Genomic DNA, 17,787 nt, shown 5'->3' with positions numbered 1-17,787 from the left:
ATTTTTGAGAGAGAGAGCAAGCAAGTGGGTGAGGGACAGAGAGAGGAGACACAGAATCCAAAGCAGGCTCTCGGCTCTGAGCTGTTAGCACAGAACCCAACGCGGGGCTTGAACTCACGAACTGTGAGATCATGACCTGAGCCGAAGTTGGACACTGAACTCACTGAGCCACCCAGGTGCCCCACGAGAGTTGTTTTCTATCAGCCACATCTTTCTCCTGCAGACTTCTGCCAGGATTGGCTTTACTCCCTTAATTCAGTCTTATCTTCTGATTTGACAGCTGTGAATCTGTTAAAAGACTTCACACTGCAGCTTTATAACTAATTCATATTGGTCTTTATCCCCAGAAATACCTACTTAGTGAGCTTTCTGGAATTCATATTTTTTCTGTTTTTTTTAAAGTTTACTTATTTTTGAGAGAAAGAGAGGGCGCAAGCAGGGAGAGGCAGAGAGACAGGGAGACAGAGAATCTCAAGCAGGCTCTGTGCTGTTAGCACAAAGCCCAACACGGGGCTCGACCTCATGAACCGAGAGATCACGACCCGAGCCGAAATCAAGAGTTGGACACTTACCCAACTGAGCCACTCAGGCGTCCTGGATTTTCCTATTTTAATCGTGAATGGCTTTCTGCTTGGTGACTACCACATTATTCAGTCGTACTGAAGTGCCTCTTTTTCACTGGGAAGTTAACATACATCATTTTCTTCTGGACGGTGTCGGTGGAGCAAACACCTGAGTGAGTGATGTGGTCACTTGAGAATGCTTTCAATTTTTTGGGATCCTTTTTCCAGAATTTTCACCCCCCCCCCCATTTTTTTTAAGTTTATTTATTTATTTTGAGAGAGAAAGAGAGGGAGGGAGGGAACCCCTAGCAGGCTCCACATCATCAGTGCAGAGCCCGATGTGGGGCTCGAACTCATGGAGCTGTGAGATCATGACCTGAACTGAAACCAAGAGTTGGATGCCCAACCACCTGAGCCACCCAGACGCGCTGAGAATTTCCAACCTTTTAGAGCAGATGAAGGCGTTTGCTTATCCAACAGAAGAGTATGTGAGTACATGAACTTGAGGAGGTAGTACTTACCGAGGAGAGCTCAGGTCATCTATTCTTTGGGAGGGGAGAAAAAGTGAGCTCTTCAGGGCTGGACACAGCTTATTGGGATTGGGTTTCCCAGTTGGAATCCCTACAGAGGGTTGGCCTTGGCTGTGTTGTGTTTTTCTAACAAGGCGGTAGGAGTTATTGTCATCAACAGAGCTTGCTAGTGAATGAAATAGGGTGTGGTTAGTATAGATTTAGCAAAATGGTCGTTCAGGAGCCTACATTGACATAAAAATATTCATGAAAAATGGCACATAAGGAGGAGGTTGCAAAGTGTGTATTTTATACAAGCATTATTTGATGCAAGCAGAAAGATTCTGTTAGCTCTGGGTTTGCTTGTTTGTTTGTTGATGAATCTATGGGACTTACTACGTGGTATTTGTTTTTCTCTGTATATCAGGGGCTCATATGCCTGTGTGTCCTATCTGTGTTTACCTTGGTTAGTGTCCCAGGCCTCTTGCTCCACCCCTTCCTTCTCTTCTCTCATCCCTTTCCCACCACTGAAAGCCCACTAGCGGCTCCCAGTCTCCCTAGCTGGTGCTATGAGCCCGTCAGGGCCTGCTCAGCCTAACTTCGTAACCAGCAGGGAGGTCTGCACGTGCTGTCTCTCCTGCCCTACTCCCAATCTGTGTTTTCCCACCTTTCACTGTCAAATACAGATCATTCAGAAAAATTTATTAAAATGTACAGTTGAATGAAGAATGATAAAGACGGTGGAGTCACCGCTTGGGTCAAAAGGTAAATTTGACGTTCTTGGGGTGCCTGAGTGGCGCAGTCGGTTAAGCGTCCGACTTCAGCCAGGTCACGATCTCGCGGTCCATGAGTTCGAGCCCCGCGTCAGGCTCTGGGCTGATGGCTCGGAGCCTGGAGCCTGTTTCCGACTCTGTGTCTCCCTCTCTCTCTGCCCCTCCCCCATTCATGCTCTGTCTCTTTCTGTCCCCAAAATAAATAAACGTTGAAAAAAAAAAATTTAAAAAAGGTAAATTTGACGTTCTTGAGAGTACTCTGGTCGTGATCTCTGGGGCCTCCATGTTCCTGGATCCCCAGGCTATTCCTCAGTTCTCCCCTCACTGAACATGTTTTAAATATATATTTTTTTCATTTGAGAGAGACAGAAACAGTGCAAGTGGGGGAGGGGCAGAGAGAGAAGGAGAGAAAATCCCAAGCAGGCTCCACGCTGCCAGCACAGAGGCTGATGCGCGGCTCCAACCCACGAAACCGCGAGATCATGACCGAGAGTCAGACACCTAACTGACTGAGCCACCCAGGCGCCCGCCCATCTCCTCACTGAACATTTGAGCGGAATCTGCCATGGAATGCTCTGTTCTTGCTGCTGTACTCTCCACTCTTGCCTGCCCTGATACTACCCTGTCCTGGCTTTTCTCCTTCCTCCTTGGTTTCCTTCTCAGTGCCTTAGCGGCCCTCGCTCATCCCACAGACCTCTCCGGATCAAAAACCCAGGTTGGTTGGGTGTTGAGTTGGGACAGTCTGAGTCACCCAGAGGAGCCACCTGAAGAGCCCCAAGGACTTGGCCGTGACTCATTGTGTGGGGTTTCTGACACAATTTTTACACCAAATGTGTATCTTTTTTTTTTTTTTTTTTTCTGACACCAAATCTGTGTAGTTTTTCCAGACCGAGCAGTTCTCTAATTCTCTGACACTAACTAGGTGTCCAAAAACTCAACTCCATTCCTACACTAACGCCTACAGTTGACACAGATCCCCAGGCGAAGGGCTTAGTTCCTCGAGACTGCCCCCACTTCACACACCTGCCACAAATGGAGCTCCCAGGTCACCTGCACCAACTGCAGATTTGGGTGTTCTCACAGCTGCCTCCTCAGGTTCATAGTTCTCTAGAGTAGCTTACAGAACTTGGGAAAAGTGCTTACTTATGATTACTGGTTTGTTGTAAAGGATACAATGCAGGAACAGCCACGTGGAAGAGATGTGTTATGTGGAGGGCAGGATCCAGAAGTCTCAACGTGCTGGAGCCTCTGACCTCCTGGAGTTTGGGTGCAGCACCCTCCCGGCCTGGGTGTGTAGTCACCAGCTCGGAAGCTCCCTGAACCCCGTCATTCGGAGGTTTTTAGCGAGGTTTCATTATGTAGGCATGATTGGTTAAAATCGTTGGTCGTTTGGAGGTTGAACCCAATCTCTAGCCCTTCTCCCCTCCCTGGAGGTTGGTGCAGATGAGGCAGAAAGTTCTAACCCTCTAACAGCCTGGTTGGTTTTTCTGGTAACCACCTCCCATCCTGAAACTATCCAGGGGCTCCAGAGAGTCACCTCATTAGCACAAACTAATTGTTGTTTATGGTTGAGAGGGGCTCCTTATGAACCACAAAAGATACTCCCGTCATCCCAGAAAATGCCAAGGGACTGGGGACAAAGGCCAAATACATATTTTTTTTATTATACCACACTCATCCTTTCTGGTACTCCGTTTCTTTCCCCATAAAAGCAGAACAAAATAACACGTGTCCTACTTTATACATATTTTGGGTCATAATTAGGTTAGGATCTGTGAAGTTATACACACATGTGCGCGCGCGCACACACACACACGCACACGGAGTTGGCACAACAGGGATTCCATGGAGAGTATTTGCCACTATCATCAGTATTAGGATTGTCCCTTTGATACTGGGGCCATTCGAGCACAAGTCCGTGCGTGGTATAGACTGAGTGGCTGTGAACTTGCTCTCTCATCCTTGTGTAGAACCGATGCCAGAGCCAGCCACGGAGCCCCGTGGTTTGGGAGCAGTTGCAGTGACAGGCTGGGGCCCAACCTGTTCACAACTATCTCACCTGTTATCAGTCCGGCAAACATGAACCGGATACCTACTTTGTGCCAGGACTTGGAACTGAAAGCACACGGCAGGTGGATGCAAGCTGCTTGCCTGTGGACAGGTGTGCTCCATCAGATCCAGTTTTGTGTGTGGCCTGGCAGGACACAGGCAAGGAGGTGGTGGATTCCCTGGGCAGGAGCCTGGAGTGGGTCAGTCAGGGGAAGTTCAGAGAAAACGCCAGATTCCAGCTGGGCCTTGAGAGATGAGTGGGTGACTCCTGGGCACAGAGTGTGGAAGGGTGGGGCACGTTACAGGACGGCCCGTTCTCGGGGACTGGCTTGGGCTTGTAGACTCGGGGCCTCTGGGGCTGGAGACCGGGGAGGCAGGCAGGTGGTTCTCCTACTCAGCCCCCGCTGACCCTGTGGTTGCCATAGGGCACTTCTGGAGCGGTTTTTCAAAGGCAGCTAGAAGGTTGTTTGTTTGTTTGTTTTTAAGAACTTAGTTTTTTACGTACAGTCTTCTGGTGTTTAAATGTCGGCGTGTTCAAATTTGCTTTGAAAGCCGTGCAAGTCAAACCTGTCTGTGGGCCAGATATGGTCAATAGGTCTCGGGTTCGCACCCTCTAGGCCACACCCTTTTGATCTGTTCTTGGAGTTACAGGGGTTCACATCTGTACCTCCTGGTGTGTCACTGAAGAAGGGACCCAAGTGTGTATGTATGTGAGGGTGGTTTCATCCTTTTCATGAGGCTGGGTGGCTCATTTGGTTAAGCATCCCGACTTTGGCTCAGGTCATGATCTCGCAGTTCATGGGCTTGAGCCTGTTGTCGGGGGCTCTGTGCTGACAGCTCAGAGCTAGAGCCTGCTTCTGATTCTGTGTCTCCCTCTCTCTCTGCCCCTCCCCCACTCGTTATCTCTGTCTCTGTCTCTGTCTCTCTCTCAAAAATAAACATTAAAAAAAAAAGCATTAAAGAAAGTTAAACACCACTGTTGACTACTCCCCCCAAAGCCTGTTCTCAGGTCATGTTCATGTGTGCCCCCTAATGTGAAGGATGAACCTACAAGGCCTGATGTTTGTTTCATGGATGAGGAACTCATGTAGTTGATGCTGATGAACATGTGCAGTATTCCACTTTTAAGCCTTTTAATAAAGGCGTGCAGGGGAATAAGTGTTTGTTACAGAAAAACGGGAAGATACAGATAAAGGAAAAAAAAATCATGTGATGATCCAACACAAATGAAAACATACGTCTACACAAAAGCTAGTAAGTTCATAATAGCATTGTTTAAAACAACCGGAAAGTGGAAACAACTCAGATGTCCAAAAACTGATGAAAAGGTAAATAACATGTGGGGTACCTGTACAATGGAATACTATATAGTAAGAGAAGGGAATGAAGTGTTGATCTGTGCTCCATCCTGAATGAACCTTAGAAATCTTAAACTGAGTGGGAGAAGCCAATCCAAAAGAGCACATAATATATAATTCTATTTATATGAAATGTCCAGAATAGGAAGATCCAAAGAGACAGAAAGCAGGTTAGTGGTTGCCTAGGATTAGGAGAGGGATGAAGAATTAACTGCTAATGAGTTTCTTTTTGGTGCTGAAAATGTTCTAAAATTAGATAATGGTAGGTGCGCCTGGGTGGCTCAGTTGGTTAAGTATCTGACTCTTGGTTTCAGCTCAGGTCATGATCTCATGGTTTGTGAGTCCGAGCCCCATGTCTGGCTCTGTGCTGACAGCATGGAGCCTGCTTGGGGTTCTCTCTCCTCTTTGTCCCTCCCCACCTCTCTCTCTCTCTCTCTCTCTCTCTCTCTCTCTCTCTCTTCCTCTCTCTCTCTCTCACCCTCTCTCAAATAAATAAATAAACATTAAAAAAATAAAATAAAATTAGATCATGGTAATTGAATTGCACATCTTAATTGGGTATATTATATGGCATATGAGTTCTATCTCAATAAAGTTATTAAAAAGTCATACGTGATACAAACCATTGGGATAACCACTTGTAAAACTTGATATAAGCTTCCAGACTATGTAGACTATCTTTCACCTAGGCATGTATGTTGTGATATGTGTGTGGGGGGTGGTGTGGAATGGAATCATTAGAATTATGCTTTTTCACTTAAACTATTTTAAGTATATTTCATGTTAAATATACAACTTCACCATTATTTTAATGACTGCATAGTGTTCCATTGTGGAGATACCATTTTATTTAACAACTCCTTTATTCTTGAGCATTTTGTTTGTTTCCAGTTTTTGAGGGGTTTTTTTGTTTTTGTTTTTTTGGGTTTTTTTGTTTTGTTTTGTTTTGTTTTTTTGCTATGTTAAGGATTATGACGAACATCCTTATACTGAGACCTTTGCACTAGTGTGATATTTAAGATGAATTTCCAAATGTGGAAATCATAGGCAACACGAACCTTTTTAAAACCTTTGATGCATATAGGCCCTTGACCAATTTAAATTTTTACACTGTCACCAATAATGTACATACTATTTGGTTTGATGTTTGGCCTCAGCATGTATCACAAAACTCCTCCCACTTCTGAATAGTGTTTGTTTTGGAAAGTACATTTTATATTCTTTATTCCTATAGCACCTTACCCAGACCTGAGCATTTTAACTGAACACTTCCTGGTTTGAATTTGTGAAAAACTTGCCCTTACTTCACATTGGTCACAGCTGAAAACTGTTGTGCGGCAGATGGTTTCTGAACAGAGTTTTGTAGTTGGCGCTTGCTTCGCTCTGTGAGTCCCTAGGGAAGCCCGCACCAGCAGTGTGCTGGGGTTCCTGCTGCGTAGGCTCAGTACCTCTGTGATGAGAACGTTGCTTTTTTGCAACTTTGGAAAGAGATGACGGGGCACCTGGGTGGCTCATTTGGTCGAGCGTCCGACTCTTGATTTCAGCTCAGGTCATGATCCCAGGATTGTGGGATCAAGCCCCATGTTGGGCTCTGTGCTCTCATCACGGAACTTGATTGGGATTCTCTCTCTCTCTCCCTCTCTCTTCCCCTCCCCAACTCCGGCACACATACACACATGTCTGTGTGTGTGTGTGTGTGTGTGTGTGCGTGCGCGCGTTAGCACGTGCATTCTATGTCGCTCTCAAAATAAATAAACATTTTTTAAAAAAAGGAGATGGCCCTTGAGGACCCACCTGGTGTTGATGCACAAACAGTCCAGCATTTCCCCTGGATTTTGCTTCCCTGTAGAGATTATATGGACTCTGGTATGACCCCGGCTGTCAGCATCCCATTGTCACATTGGTGATTACAGAAGCAGCAATTAATGTACAGGGAACCGTAGCTGTGAGTGTCTCCACCTGACCCCTAGAATAACTCTGTGAGGTGGGGGTACTGTCCCCACATGAGACACAAGAAGCAAAATGGCTTGTCCCAAGTCATGGTGGGTAAGGACCCACGTCAGGCTGTGACACTTAATCGATGTGCTCTGTTTGTCTTCACAGCTGAGACAGGAGTTAAATCTTGGAAGCATTGGATACCTAACCTCATTTGCTTTGCAAAAAACTTAGGAGAAAATCCTCTAGGTTTTAGCCATAGAGACCCATGAAAGACCATGCATAAGAAAGAGCGTGAGGTCTGGCTAAGTGAGTTCTCTAGGTCTAAAAACCCATGCACTTGCCAAGTCACAAATGAATGGGGGGGGGGGGGTGGCGATGGAGGGCACTTGGCCAGTTACAGTACATTCTGGACTTCTGGGGAGTGCTGCCCATGCTGAGGTGATTTTAACTTAGTTTGAAAAGATGACAGTAGAACTCAAAATGGTAATTAACGTGCGTGTCCTTAATGGGTTAGCTGTTTGGGTTTCTGTAATAATTCATTAAGAAATGACAACGTGGTTGATTAAAATGTGGATTTTGCTGTGGTGACGTATCAAGTAGCATCATCATAACCTGGTGTCATCTTTGCCTTCCTTTGTGGGACCAGTACCCCTGGGCCATTGAGACTAAAATATGGTGTCATCAGAGAGGCTGGGCCTTGTGCTGCTTTTAGGGCAAAGCAGGAAATCATTCTTTCCAAGTGACTTTATCTTCTTCTTTAGGATTTGGTCAACACTGGACTCAGCACTTTCTTTTTCTTTATTGCTTCGATTGTACTGGCTGCTTTAAACCACAAAACCGGAGCAGAAATTGCTGCCGTGGTAAGTGAACTCAGGCTGATTTGTGCACCCTGTGACTTGCTCTCCTCTGTCCCCTAGCCTGCGTCCTGCTCGTTCTTCCCCAGCTTTTTCTTTGCTAACCATGTTCTTACTGAGTCAGTGGAGGTCCTGGTTCCTTCAGCGCTGTGGTTCTCAAAGTGTGGTCCCCAGAAGAGCAGCCTCAGCATCACCGAGGAACTTGTTAGAAATGCCATTCCCAGGCTCCCCCAGAGCTACTGAATTAGAGATCCCCAGTAATAAGCCCTCTGGGTGATTCAGGTGCATGCTCAAATTTGAGAATCACTGCTTTAGTCTGTTTCCAGAGCCCTGCGTGTCTGTTAGTGATGTTACTTTTAAGAGCCTTATCTGTCAATGTGTGGGGGAGAATCTTAATGAAGAAGAAGTAGGCCTGACTCCATGTAGCAGTCAGGTGACATGTTTTTGTTCTTTGAGGTGGAATGCCTTTGGGGGAGGGTGGGAACCAGATAACCTTAAGACTTTTACCCTCTGTGTTTTGCATTTCTATAGTGCTCTGTATTTATAATGAACATGTAGCACTTTTGCCACGGTGGGGGGCTGCTGGTTTGAAACATTTGTAAAAAATATTAAGCCTGGGGCGCCTGGGTGGCGCAGTCGGTTAAGCGTCCGACTTCAGCCAGGTCACGATCTCGAGGTCCGTGAGTTCGAGCCCCGCGTCGGGCTCTGGGCTGATGGCTCAGAGCCTGGAGCCTGTTTCCGATTCTGTGTCTCCCTCTCTCTCTGCCCCTCCCCCGTTCATGCTCTGTCTCTCTCTGTCCCAAAAATAAATAAATGTTGAAAAAAAAATTAAAAAAAAAAATTAAGCCAGCTACTGTCCCTAGTGTCACTCAGTGGATTCATCAGTCCTTTCGAATCATTAAAATTGTACTGCTTTTTACCCTGGAGCTGACCACCTGGAGCTGCCCAGGGGCGAGGCAGTTGGACAGCAGACAGAGGCTGGGGGGCTGTGATTTGGAAAGTCAGGCATTATGGCTTGATTAGGGGCTGACACCTGAGACCCTCATTTTCTGTCTATATGGTATTTTGGTCTACATTTTACTTTCTTACCTGGGACCAGTGGCCATGAAGGTGTTGTAAAAGAGGCACTTCTGTGATTGTTTTTTAACTTTTTTAAACGTTTATTTATTTTTGAGAGAGAACGTGCACAGGAGGGCCAGAAAGAGGGAGACAGAGGATCCGAAGCAGGCTCTGCGCAGTGAGCATAGAAGAGCCCGACACGGGGCTCAAACCCACAATCCCCGAGATCACGACCTGAGCCAAAACCAAGAGTTGGCCGCTTAACCGACTGAGCCACCCAGGCCACCCCTGTTTGTTTGTTTTTAATAGATCCAAAATACTTTAAAAGAAGTCTTGGGCTGTCTTCAGGTGATGCAGAACTTTATGTGGGTCATGTTCACTGCGCACTTGGCCACAGTCAGACAGCTGAATATCAGTGGGTCTGGGCATTGTGGGTACAGCTGGGACAGTTGCACACATCTCGGGTGAATGTGAGCTGCTCAGGGCAGGTCCTGCCCTCACACCCGGTACGCGGCTGACGTGTCTGAAGACTGACCGTGCCCGTGTTTTGCAGATATTTGGCTTCTTGGCAACCGCGGTATATGCAGTGAACACGTTCCTGGCGGTGCAGAAATGGAGACTCAGCATCCACCAGCAGAGTGCCAGTGACTACATCCGAGCCCGCACGGAGTCCAGAGACGTGGACGGTCGCCCTGAGATCCAGCGCCTGGACACATGAGCACCTGCCATCCTCCTCCCTCTTGTCCCCGTGCCCATCCTTTCAGACAAGTTTTCTTTCCCTCATCATGTCAGATTTTCCCGTGATTAAGTTGAATTTTGTCCTCTTTGGTGAAAGTTCATCCTGGGAAAGGGTTTTCAGAGCCCCCGTTGGCAGGTATTTGAGGCAGGGAGCCGCCGCGCCCAGCTGTTCTGACCGAGGCGGGCGGCAGAGGCCTGCCGATCGGTCCAGCGTTGGGTGGCCGTGGTTGCCGCCGACCTTACTGGCTGCCGCGTCTGCTTTAGGTCTTCGCTGTCCCCGAGCACAGGCTTCACATCTGACTCCGAGCCACCCTGTCATATATTTTTGTGACAGCTCAAGACTTTGGATTAATGGGGGCTGCTAGGAGGGGGTGGAAATCAAGGAATGAAGGTGTGGGGTTGGCAGCGATCGCCGGGCAGCCCCCTCGCGAGCTCCGGGGCACCATTTAGTCTTGCTGCCCGGAGCCTCCCCTGCTCCTCGTCTTCCACTCCTGGGGCGTCGACACACCCAGCACAGGCCCAGAAAGCCACGCGTGACGCTGAGGGTCTTGGTGATGGGGGCGCTGGTGGAGCTCTTTGCTGGGCCCAGACTTTACGGGGATGGGAAAAGCTGCTGCCCTCTTGGGGCCGTTCAGTGGGACTGCTGACATGCGGGAAGGTCACCTTTCGGTTCCCACCCTGCTGAGAAGTCACTCAATTAATTCTTCCTGAAATGCGTCACTTCCCTGAATCCCAGATTCTCCTCCGGGAACGTGGGGACCATCTTGTTTTCCAGTTTCAGACCCACCCTTACTACTTGGAGGCTGAATTGCAGGCTTCCTGCAATTTTGCCTTCTCAGGTAAAAGCCACAAAAAAAACACAAAAAACAAAACATTCCACCAACCAGAATGCCGGTACCTTTGCTGGCTTCATGGACCACGGGTGGGGACACACCTGTTTTAGGGATGTGTGCGAATTTTTAAATGCCTGAGGACAGTTCTAAAGTGATTCTGAGTAGGTTTGTCCAGGATTTGAAAATACTTGAATTTCCAGCACAACACACCCTTTCACTGATGTTCCAGAAGGCACGGGTTGTGGCTTTTGCGCCTCAGGGTCATGACTATGAACATCGACCTGGGAAGTTGCTGGGGAAAATTCTAGTTATGTAAGGTTTTGGATGGATTCTTGATAAAGTGAAGATGATTGTGGTGAATGTGTTACATGAACCCCTTTGAGGCTGTAGGTTTTTTTGTTTGTTTTTGGTTTTGTTTTTTTTCTCATCGGGAAACTATAGTTGTATCTTTCATGGAGAAATTGCCCGTAACTTGTTGGGTTTTCACTCTCTGAACTGTTTTGAATGTTTACAAACCTCCGTGTCCCTCTACTATTCTGTGTCTGGCTGTCACCAGGGAGGAAACCCGCCCTGCCCCGGTGGGGATGGGGGTGGGGGGCGGCAGCGGGTTTGCAGCCCGCGGAGGATCCCTAGGATCTTGTCTAGTAGTGAATGACTGCAGCTTTCGCCGCGTGCTGCGTGAGGAGAGAGCGAACACGAGTGTGTGCTCGGAGGTGGGGAGCAGAGCAGGTGCGAGAGGGCGTCATCCGTGCACCCGTGGCATCGCACGCCTCACAGAAGAGCAGCGTCTCATTTCCCAGCGCAGGGACCGCTGCTGGGCAGGCGGTTCTAGGGGAAACGGTACCTTCCACGTCTGAAGGGTCGGGGCTAGGGGTCAGCCGCCTGAACCGACCGTCCGGAACTGGCCGAATTCTGCTGCGGTTCCTTGTCTGCGTCAGGGGCGGTGGGCTGTCGGTGCAGACCCCGCCGGCCCGGTGGTCACGCACCTCCCCTGCTCCCACGCGGGTCCGATCGAGCCCCCTTCCCATGCGTGTTGTGAGGCGGCACCAGTCACGCCTCACAAACTTTGAACTTCTTATGTGTAGTGACTTGTGAGGAGATGATGACATCTGGATTTTATCTGTTCATTTTTATGTATTTATTTTGCATTTGTCGACTGTGTCTGCATAGTCTGAAACGGGCTTCTCTCCCTCTGAGATTTCCACTTAGAAACAGGGCCACAAAGACCCAGCCTCGCATTGAGTGGGGCCCACGTGCAAGGACCACCCCGAGCTTTATCAGGAATCTGCTGGGAGTCATGTTACTTGGCCTCAGTAAAAAGCCGCCTTTGAAGTGAGATCAAGAAAAAGAATACCACTCGGGCAGGATTGTTGCCCAAGTTTTTCCAAGTGGCTGCAATAAAACCAGTTTATCACCTGGTGGAAAAGGGCCTGTTGGCCTCCCGAGGATGTGTTGAAAGCTGCAAGTAGTGGTTCTGAAGCCCATTGCAACTGTAAATGCTTATAGGTGATAAAAAGTGACGATCCCTTGTGCCACCGAGGGACGTAGTGGTCGCTTTGCATCTTAGTGTTAGAATCTTCGGAATTATTTATGTCCCTGTAACTATTTAATATCCTTTGTGCCATGAGGCTCCCCCATGGTTTCTGTAAATATATTTCTTTATATTTAATTAGCTCCCACTACAGCCAGAAGCAGCCAGCTCTCTTATTGGTGTGGCGCAGAGCCCGGGAGCAGACCTCCTCTCGCGGCAGCGTGGGGGGGGGGGGGGGGCAGTTCTGAGAGGAGAGTGTGGTTGTCTAGGGTGAATGTGACGACACTTGTTTTTCTTATGTTGCCTCTGTGTGCAAACACGACAATCTAGATTTAGGGGGCGCTTAGCAGGACTTTTGTTTAGTTTTGTTTTTGCAAATTGAAGGAAGCCTATTTGTGCATGTAATGGTTCCAGTGTGGACCACATCCATTTGGTTTGGGGTATTTTAAGGCTGAGGCAATCTCAGTGTTTCTCAATTTTCTGGTAGGAGGATGCTGGCTTTCGTAGTTTGTGCCAAACTTGATGGGAACTGCAGTTGCTGTGTAGATTGGACTTTGTGCCTGGAGACCGTGTGGTGGCGACCTTCCAGCCTCCGGTGGAACCCCTGGTGGTTTTAGATAGATGCACACCGGCGTCTTCAGAAAAAGTCGATCTTGGCACCGATTTTGGTTGATGTGGTATTTTCTCCCTCGGATTCTCTTGTATGTTTCTCTACAGGGTTGAAGGCGTGGAGGGAGGGAGAGGTCTTTTTCTTTTCATACAGAAAGATTACAGTCATGGAGGCCAAAAGTCGCTTGTTGGTCCCATATAAAGCCAGGGAAGGACAAAGGTAGTCACAGATTAAAACCTTCTAGGACAAGTTTGATTCAAAGTATTTTATTTTAGATTTTTACTCTGTGCAGAAACACTCATCCCAGAGAGGTTACCTTTGCCCACAAAAAGGCAAGGATGTAGTGGCCTGTCCAGTCCCGGTCTCGGCGGCTGGAACTGAAAAGCCAGCGGGGACAGAGCCTGGCTGGTCACATGGGAGCCAGCGGGACCCACCGGCTCTGAGGGCTTGACTCTCGGGGGCGGACCACAGCCCCGGCCCTCAGGGCACCACGACTGTCCCCTGGCAGGGAGGCGCACACCTGTGGGTAGGCATGAAGTGTATCCGACCCATTAGATGGTGAGAGCTTTTGACTCCATTGAAAACATATCTACTGTTTTAAAAAGTTTGCCACTTCCTCTGCCTTTCTTTGATGGTTTCTTAGCGATTCAGACTTGGGTTCAGCCACAGGCGGTCTCTTGAGGTGAGGAGGCACTCCTTTGTCTGCACGTGTGTATGGATTCTTGCTTGCAACGAACGAGCCTGGAATAAGGCCTCCGTATATTATGTCCTGTATGCGGTCCAAGCTCACCTCGTCGTGCAATCATGTGCTGTTTGGAAGAAACTCCTCACCTCTCCACGTGTCTAAGAGGTGGCCCAAGTTCTAATCTCTGGCTGTGCAAGATTTTCTGTGAGTTCTCAGAACCAGCCCTAACGTAAGTAGTGTGTGGAGGTGATGTGTAGCCAATTTAGTGATTCTGGAAGGCAGTGATGACTTAAGTGGTTCCCACTGTGCCATCCGTGTTCAAAACCAGGCAACCGGGAAGTCATCCTGCTACTTCCCGACTGTCATTTTCTCCATATCTTGTTTACAGGAAAATAAGGACATTAAACAGGTGAAGGCAAAAAGCACTTTCTAGGTAAAGGCTACTGCCAATTGATTCTCTCTAGGAAAATAAAAAGTTGTTCTCTGCCCCAAGGGACTGTCATTAGCTTTTGAGGTCCCCAGACACCTTTTTGGTTCCTAGTGAACTTTGCAGAACCCAGGACTTCTGTCTGCCTCAAATTTTTCTTACCTTATCAGCACCCACTCTCAGGACCAGCTGGGCAACAGACTGGAGAGTGGAGCAGGGGCAAGAATGGGAGGTGATAGGAGAGAGGGGCCCAGCACACCCAGACTGCGTGCCTCCGGGGAACTGGCCATCACCCTGCATGTGGTCACCGACCCAGGCCATTTTGAAAAAAATGTGCTTGGTTAACTACCTTCCTGTTCTCTTGTCTTTGGAAAAGTGAGGGCTGAGGTTTGCATTCAGCCTGAGAGCCAAAGCTGGATGTTGGGACCAGTATGCCTTGGAGCTCTGGGTCGGCTCTTGAGGTCTGGACAGGGGACTCAGATTCTGGTTTGGGTCCACCTTAGAGAGGACGCAGACCTAACACAGGCCTCCTTGAGCTTTGTCACCTTTCCTGGCTTTTTATAAAATCTCGTGTTTCCTCCTCTCTCAGCAGATATTATTGAGATCATAAGAACTGTGTGGTTGAAAGGTTATTTGAAACATTTGACCCTGTCCGTTGCTTTTATTTAGAAACTGTCCCTGATAGAAAATACCCTTAATCTCTGTTAGATCTAGAAGAATTTTCTTCTGAAAATGAATGTTCCGTTTGACTTTCCTTCACACCAGTAAGTGGCATTAGTGGCATTTATACACTCTTAGGCTTGAAACAGAGGAATGGGGCCGATGTGTTCTTCCTTCTTTGGTCTAGATTATATTTCTGTCCCATTTCGGTGCAATTTCTGAACCTTAAGGATTTTTTTTCCCTCTCTAGTTTTTCTTACCCCATAAATGTACCAATAAAGAAAAAAGTTACCTACAAACCCACTGAGGTTGAAGCAACAGCAACTTGCCTAAAATAAAGTTTCGTTTATGGACCCTTGAATAGTGCATCTTGTTCCTAGGGTCAGTTTGTTGTCTGCATTTTCATGCCAAGACTTTAATTAGGGTGACCTGCTTGCTCATCTAGACACCTTGGAGCGGCAGGTTTTCCTTGGGATGCATTGTACGCAGAGGCCAGAGAGCCTTCATTAAGGAGTTAATAGCTTGGACTCTAGTGGGCTGTCAGAACCTTTCTGGTTCCAATTTCCAGTAGGAACCGGTCTCAAATGACCTTAATCAGCTTTGTTGACGGGATTAGGGTGAGGTGAGGTTTCTTTTCGTAATTGTGCCTCAGACCAGAGAAGGTAGGACACAGTTGATTCGGGTACTGGTTTGTACGGGACTCAGTCCAAAACTGTCACGTCGGAGTTGTCTCTGGAGAACGCTGCTGAACCCCTGTAGAAACCATTTCCTGATACCAGGAAATGAGGACAGTGTGGGGACCCGGTTGGTGCCTGTATCAAGCAGGGCCAGGTCTAACTGATGCCTGCCTCCTTCAGTGGGCCATTTTGCTTTCCTGCCTTTTCCAGAATTGATTTCGCAAGTTTCCCTTTCTGCAGAAGTGAAGGAGGCAAAGAATCAGAGCTTGAAGGGAGAATTGGCTGGTCCAAAGGCTGGGGGAAGGCTGGCTCGTGGGAAAGGACGAGGGCAGGAGGCCCAGATGGACCCCCAAGCTGGCCTAGACCTGCACGGGGGCTGACTGCTTCCAGCTCCTTCACTCTGTAACCCGTTTAAAAATGAGTTTTCAAATCCTGCCTCATGATGAAACTGACATATGTGGATAAAACCAATGCTTTTGTTAACTTGATTTTGATGTGGTTCCCTCTAAGAGAATGTAGGGATCGAAACTATTTGTATATGTTGAAATTTGTAGGGGTTCAGGAACCCGTGGCAAAAACACTTAACTATTTATTACAGGTATGACTGTATTTTTTTTCCCCCGAAGTAGGTAATTCTGTCTTTGTATATTTTAAGACAAATAATAATCACTTCACCTTCGGTGCCTTCTGTGTGTCAGTCACATAAACACTTGTCAATCATGGAACTGAAAAAAAGATGTACATTTAGTTCAACCAGATGACACTATTTTTGTAGCATGATGTTAGATCGTGTCCTTTTAATATTGCTTTTAGCAATGATGGCTTTGAGGTTTAGCCATTATCCCTTTAAACTTCGTTATGTATTTTGAAAAAGAGAAAAAACCACACCCACCTTGGCTCTTCCTGTCTCCTCTCTGCTGCTTTCTCCCCAATGACTTGTTTCTGCTTATTTCAACAGTCTGAGAGTAAGCGTATATTTCTGTGAAATAATTAATCAGTATAACTGCATTTGGCATTTTTAAACCACTTGTTCAGTTAGGGAGGGCCACTGCTCGCCTCAAACGGTAAGAGGAAGGTGGTTCTGTAGAAAGGAAAAGCATGCAGCATCCGTGGCGCTCTGGTTTTCCCCTTTAGGTCTGACACAGTGAAGATCTCCCTTGCTGGCGGGCTGGTGAGGCAGAGGACCAGCTCAGGCCCACCTCCAGCCCTGCCTGGGAGAGAGGGGCTGCCCAAGGGGCCTCCACTGACTTTGGTTTGTGGACTCCCCGGGGTGGGCTCAGTGGCCCTTTCTGGTTTTGCGCTTGGACAAAATAGACTCCCTGCTATGAGGAGCTTGCTGACATTAGATAACGCTCTAGCTGCTCTGTTGGCTTTCCCACCCCTCCCATATCTATAGGACGCGAGTTCTGTGTGAAGAAAATTCTTTGAATTAGCTGAGCCACTGCAAAATGAAGGAATGGATTTACTCAAACTGTAGCTTCTTTTTTGTCCTTTGGAAGGGCCAGAAGATGTCATTATTTCAACAAAGGAAATGAAATCAGATGGCTAATAGCTCCAATATGTTATTCATTGGTACTTGGCCGGGTGGCACTTTTGGGGGGCAATGTTAACTTAGTAACGATTACATTTTGCTTCTTAGAAGTCTTTTTCCTTTAATCGTTTAGGCACAGCTGTGGGGCATTCTGAGGTGATGCCCATTTGGCAAACATTGGTTTATGCTGTTGGTGGCTTTCCTGGCTTCTCAAACCCTGGCTTGTAGGTTTGACTCTATCCATTTGGAGTGGTGTTGGGGCCCCAAAGCCTTTGCTCCTGTGGGTTTGTCCCCGACAGCAGACAGAGCCTCACGTTGCCCTCAGTTTTGCCCCTTTATTTCTTTTGAAGGACCTATTTTTCATGGTACTCGTCCTGATTGTTTTCATAGTGTTCAAATCTGTATTTTTGTATGTAGAGGGAAATAATTTTCTCAGCACTAATCGTTAATAAATATTGTATTAAATTGTCACGAAGGAGTTCTTGTTTAATAAATGGACATGTAAAAATGGCACTGTCTCCTTGCTCCGACTTCCCTCCCGTCCCTTTAAAGGCCGCGGACCTAGTTCCCGAAACAAGCTTGTGAGGTGGTGGCTGAACACAGCCCGCCTCCGTGGCACAGGCCGGGGTATGGGTGTTGACAGGCAGCCTGGCTGGCTGAGCTGGGCAGGCAAGGTCCCACCGTGTACCCCTCTCGGTTTCTGCACATCAGCTTTCAGATGTACTTTCAGAACGTGTGTCAAAGCTAGGGCAGGATACCTGGGCCAAATGCCGACCTCGCGCTCTCCCAGTCTTCAAGTGTGGTGTCCCTCGTGCGACCAGTTTCCAAACCACGAGAGGCCCAGGTTCTGGCTATCTCAGAGGTGCCGTGGGTGGTTTTCCTGATAGATAAGTGAGAGGCCCTCCTAAAAGGGGCCATGATGATTTGGGCAAGTTCCTGAACCTTCTGTCAGTTTCCTGGACAGTGAAACAGGATCGTGTGAAGACTAGATG

At 47.8% G+C, this 17,787-nt stretch overlaps 1 protein-coding gene across 2 annotated transcripts in view; it reads left to right on the top strand.

Annotated features, from left to right (window-relative positions):
- The window catches only part of CMTM4 (CKLF like MARVEL transmembrane domain containing 4), a 70,011-nt gene extending 52,706 nt beyond the window's left edge, over nucleotides 1–17,305 (top strand). The window contains exons 3-4 of one of the 2 annotated variants that reach the window (XM_011290194.4): nucleotides 7,952–8,050; nucleotides 9,657–17,305. In XM_011290194.4, coding sequence (XP_011288496.3) covers nucleotides 7,952–8,050; nucleotides 9,657–9,821 — 264 coding nt within the window. In that variant the 3' untranslated portion in view covers nucleotides 9,822–17,305. The remainder of the gene's footprint in view (nucleotides 1–7,951; nucleotides 8,051–9,656) is intronic. The other variant, XM_023246031.2, reaches the window with a different exon arrangement.
- Nucleotides 17,306–17,787: the final 482 nt, after the last annotated feature.

Source organism: Felis catus, chromosome E2 (genome assembly GCF_018350175.1).
Source record: "Felis catus isolate Fca126 chromosome E2, F.catus_Fca126_mat1.0, whole genome shotgun sequence".
Lineage (NCBI taxonomy): Eukaryota > Metazoa > Chordata > Mammalia > Carnivora > Felidae > Felis > Felis catus.
This window is presented reverse-complemented; position numbering and strand designations above follow the sequence as displayed.